The 3,514-nt window shown below is 34.3% G+C and overlaps 2 protein-coding genes across 2 annotated transcripts in view; both read left to right on the forward strand.

The window, feature by feature from the left end:
• The window catches only part of LOC113475417, a 4,298-nt gene extending 4,246 nt beyond the window's left edge, over nt 1–52 (forward strand). The window contains exon 3 of the mRNA XM_026839580.1: nt 23–52. Within this exon, the coding sequence (XP_026695381.1) occupies nt 23–52 (30 nt within the window). The remainder of the gene's footprint in view (nt 1–22) is intronic.
• Nucleotides 53–81: 29 nt separating this feature from the next.
• On the forward strand, nt 82–3,506 carry LOC113475418 (sushi, von Willebrand factor type A, EGF and pentraxin domain-containing protein 1-like; the record flags this gene model as incomplete). Its single annotated transcript, XM_026839581.1, has 13 exons — nt 82–205; nt 281–408; nt 546–663; nt 780–917; nt 1,058–1,268; nt 1,344–1,480; nt 1,581–1,793; nt 1,860–2,075; nt 2,131–2,319; nt 2,485–2,545; nt 2,850–2,971; nt 3,249–3,359; nt 3,421–3,506. Coding segments are annotated over exons 2-13 (1,617 nt in total), but the record flags the coding sequence as incomplete, so codon positions are not given.
• Between the last annotated feature and the right edge of the window lie 8 nt (nt 3,507–3,514).

Genomic DNA, 3,514 nt, shown 5'->3' on the forward strand with positions numbered 1-3,514 from the left:
CAACGTTATACTTATTACATAGATATATACTTTTGATTTTCTATGCTGTTGATGTAAACTTTTTAATATTTCTCCAGCAAATCTTGCACCTGGAATGAACCAGAGAAACTAGCATGGGTGTGGACTTCCACATTTCACTTGAAACACGTTTACACCGGGTTGTGTCTCACTGCTCCGTATGGACTCCTGGATGAAACAGAAGGAGGTATCTTTTATGTTTGACTTTACATTAAATGTTGATATCATACTTCTATGTAGCAACACTAAAATACCTCCTCAGGTTTATCACCCGGTGTGCGTGTATTACCATGCAATCTATCTGAACCTCTCCAACAGTGGGTCTGCCAATCACGGAATGCACTTCATATTAAACTGCGTGCTTTTAAATCAAGCATGATTTTCGATAAGGTAAACAGTTTGTTATTACTCAGTGTAAACCCTTTTTGAACTATTGTTAGATAGCCACAATTTGTATAGTATTAATTTTGCTAAAATATCTTTGTTGATGCTTTGCTTGGTAAGTTATCTTGTACATACATACATAGGTTGAAGCATTTGATCGTGTGCATATGGCTGGCCCACATTATTCTGAAGATTGTAAATCACTGTGGAGAACATTGGTGGATAATAATTATATATGTGATGAGAGGTACAGACCTGGAGGTGAGTTTTATATGAAAGTAATGGCTTTTCTATTTTAGACATCCATGTTCTCTGTACTTTAGAAGTTAAGAAGGTATTATAAAATATGGTTAAAATGGTGGTTTTAATATTTTTAGAGAATTTATTTCTTGTGAAGAACAAAGGTTGGAAACCTCCATCTGAGGATTTATCAGTGAATTGTAGTTACCCAGAATTTACACCAAACAGTCAATTTGCTAATCAATCAACTGCAGAACAAATATGTTATATGAGCGGTAAGCCTCACAGCTCAAAATAAATGTTGAATTTAATTTTTTATAAGAAATGGTAATTGTTCAAACAAAATATTCATTTTTTACTTACATATAGTTAACTTGCTTATCCACCCATAGAGAGCGCAACATACATTATACAGGTGGTCGTCCTGCAAGATCTACTGACCTTATTATGGGAGTCAATGATGGCTTCACAGAAGGATGTGCTTGTGCCTATGTATCCCAGGATGACAAGTTATGGGCAGCTATGGCACATTCCGATCCAAGTTGTTCAAGCATACCTGATGTTACAAGACCAGTTGGAGTTTTTTCATGTACAAGCAAAAACACTGATTACATTTGGTGCTACAGGTTTGCTAAAGCTCATAACATCATTCCAATTCATATAAAGACTCGCATTTAAATTTATCCTTTATTCATTTGAAGAGGCTCTCCATCCAGCAACAAATATTTTGGACTTCAATACGCACCATGGTGTGCTACTTATTCTTTGTTAAGTCCAACAAAAGTTGGTTTGGAAGAAAGAAATTGTTACTCAGCAAATTACTTTGTTTGCAAGAAAAGTAAGTATTGGATTTGATGTTTAAAGTAACTTATATATATCATAAATATTCCTTTAGAATAAACAAATTGACATTAAAAAGCTTGTGTACCATATTTTAGAGATAAAAAACACTTGTGGTCCTCCTGTTCTGCCAGCAAACAGCCATTTTACCAGAGAAGACTGGAGTATTGGGGGTGATGGGGCAAATATAAGCTGTAACCCAGGTTATGGCTTGTCTGCAGACCCTTTATCTAGAAACATTACCCTCACTTGCTCTAATGCAACAGGTGTTAATGTATGGGAACCAGATTCATTGTTATTGCAATGCTTGCGTAAGTATATTGTGCTTTGGCATTATTAATTGAAATACCATTGTAAACTTGTATGTTTTTCCACAGGATTATCATGTCCTGACCCACCATTTAAACCGCACGGTTCAGTTGTCACATCACCTGCAGGAATATTATCTGGAGATTATAAATTTAGTGATAAAGTAACTATAACCTGTGATTATGGTTATGCATTCGGTGGGAAGCCTGGTGCCAAAGTTCAAGATATTAAATGTGGCACTGAACAATTATGGGAACCGGATGCAACTAAATTCAACTGCTTAAGTGAGTTGTGGGTGAAATACTTGAACCAGTTTGAATTTATCAAGTTCTGTTTCAGAAATTAAATGTGAGAAACCAATACATTTGGCCAATTCTAAACTCACATACAATGAGTCAACAGAACACGTCTTGTACCACTGTGATCCTGGATATTGGATCTCACGTGGTGTGCATAACATCACTGGCTTTATGTGCAATGAGAGTGGTCTTTGGGATCCTGATCCTGTTTCTATTGTCTTCTGCATACGTACGTTGAAACCAATCAAACTAATTGTCTGTGGTTTAGTTTAAATGCTTTTAAACATTACTAAATTGCCTTTAACAATGTTTTCTTTTAAATTGTAAAACTGTTTCAGTAATATAGTTTGTTTTTTTAAATCATCAGTTTTTCATTTCTGTAAATGTTTTTCAGCATTAACATGCGGAGAACCTGACCCATCACCAAGAGCAAATATATTTGTCACCAGTCACAGGTAAACTTGTTAATGTGTTAATATTTAGTAGGGTGAGGATAGATAGGACACCTTTTCATTCTATTTTCTCATCCCATTTGGTAGTAAACAAAAAACATTCAAAGAATTATAAAACCGTATCCTTATGACTTCTATAGACCATTGTTAGTTGTTTAAAACATGATCAAGATACTTGGATATTACGTGTTAAAGGCGTCCTGTCTTATCCCACAGTATTGTATGTTATATGTTAATGTAAGTTTACTTTGCATATTAAACACGGTAGAAAATATTATATTTTATGTACAACCATCATTATACATAGGTGGCTTGCTAACTTGACAATAAACTGTGAACTTGGTTTATCTGTTGTACCACATGATCTACGTATTGTGTGTAATCAATATGGAGACTGGGTACCTTCATCTAAACACGCTTGGTGCAAAAGTAAGTTCACACAATATTTTAAACTCATTGTCTAAAAAATCCCTATAAACAATCTGACACAATCTTACCAACCTCAGTTTTTTTCTTAATTTAAACAATTGTTTTAATTTAGCAATGACCACACGTCCACACAATATAATATGTAAAACTATATGAATACTTGCTCCTTCAAAAACACATTTGGTAGTTGTAAGCCAATATTTTAGTTAATTAAAAACATCATATAGTTGCATTTTTTCTTTTTGCTTGTTTTTTTAATTATTACTTGAATTGACAGATGTAACATGTCCGACACCCCAAGTAAAGTACAAATACACAACAGCAAGCACCCCTCTCTTGGATGTTTATCTCTATGATCAAATACAACAGTATCATTGCAATAAAACTGGTAGGAATAAAGTTAATTAAACGTTTTCTGTTCACATCATTTTCAATTTTGAACTATCCAGGTTATGTAATACGAAAAAGATTTCAAATTCACAATCCCCACCAAACAGCTTGCCTCTCTGCTGATGATTCTACTTCTGTTAGTATGGTTGCTCC

This window comes from Ciona intestinalis, unplaced genomic scaffold (assembly GCF_000224145.3).
Source record: "Ciona intestinalis unplaced genomic scaffold, KH HT000424.1, whole genome shotgun sequence".
Lineage (NCBI taxonomy): Eukaryota > Metazoa > Chordata > Ascidiacea > Phlebobranchia > Cionidae > Ciona > Ciona intestinalis.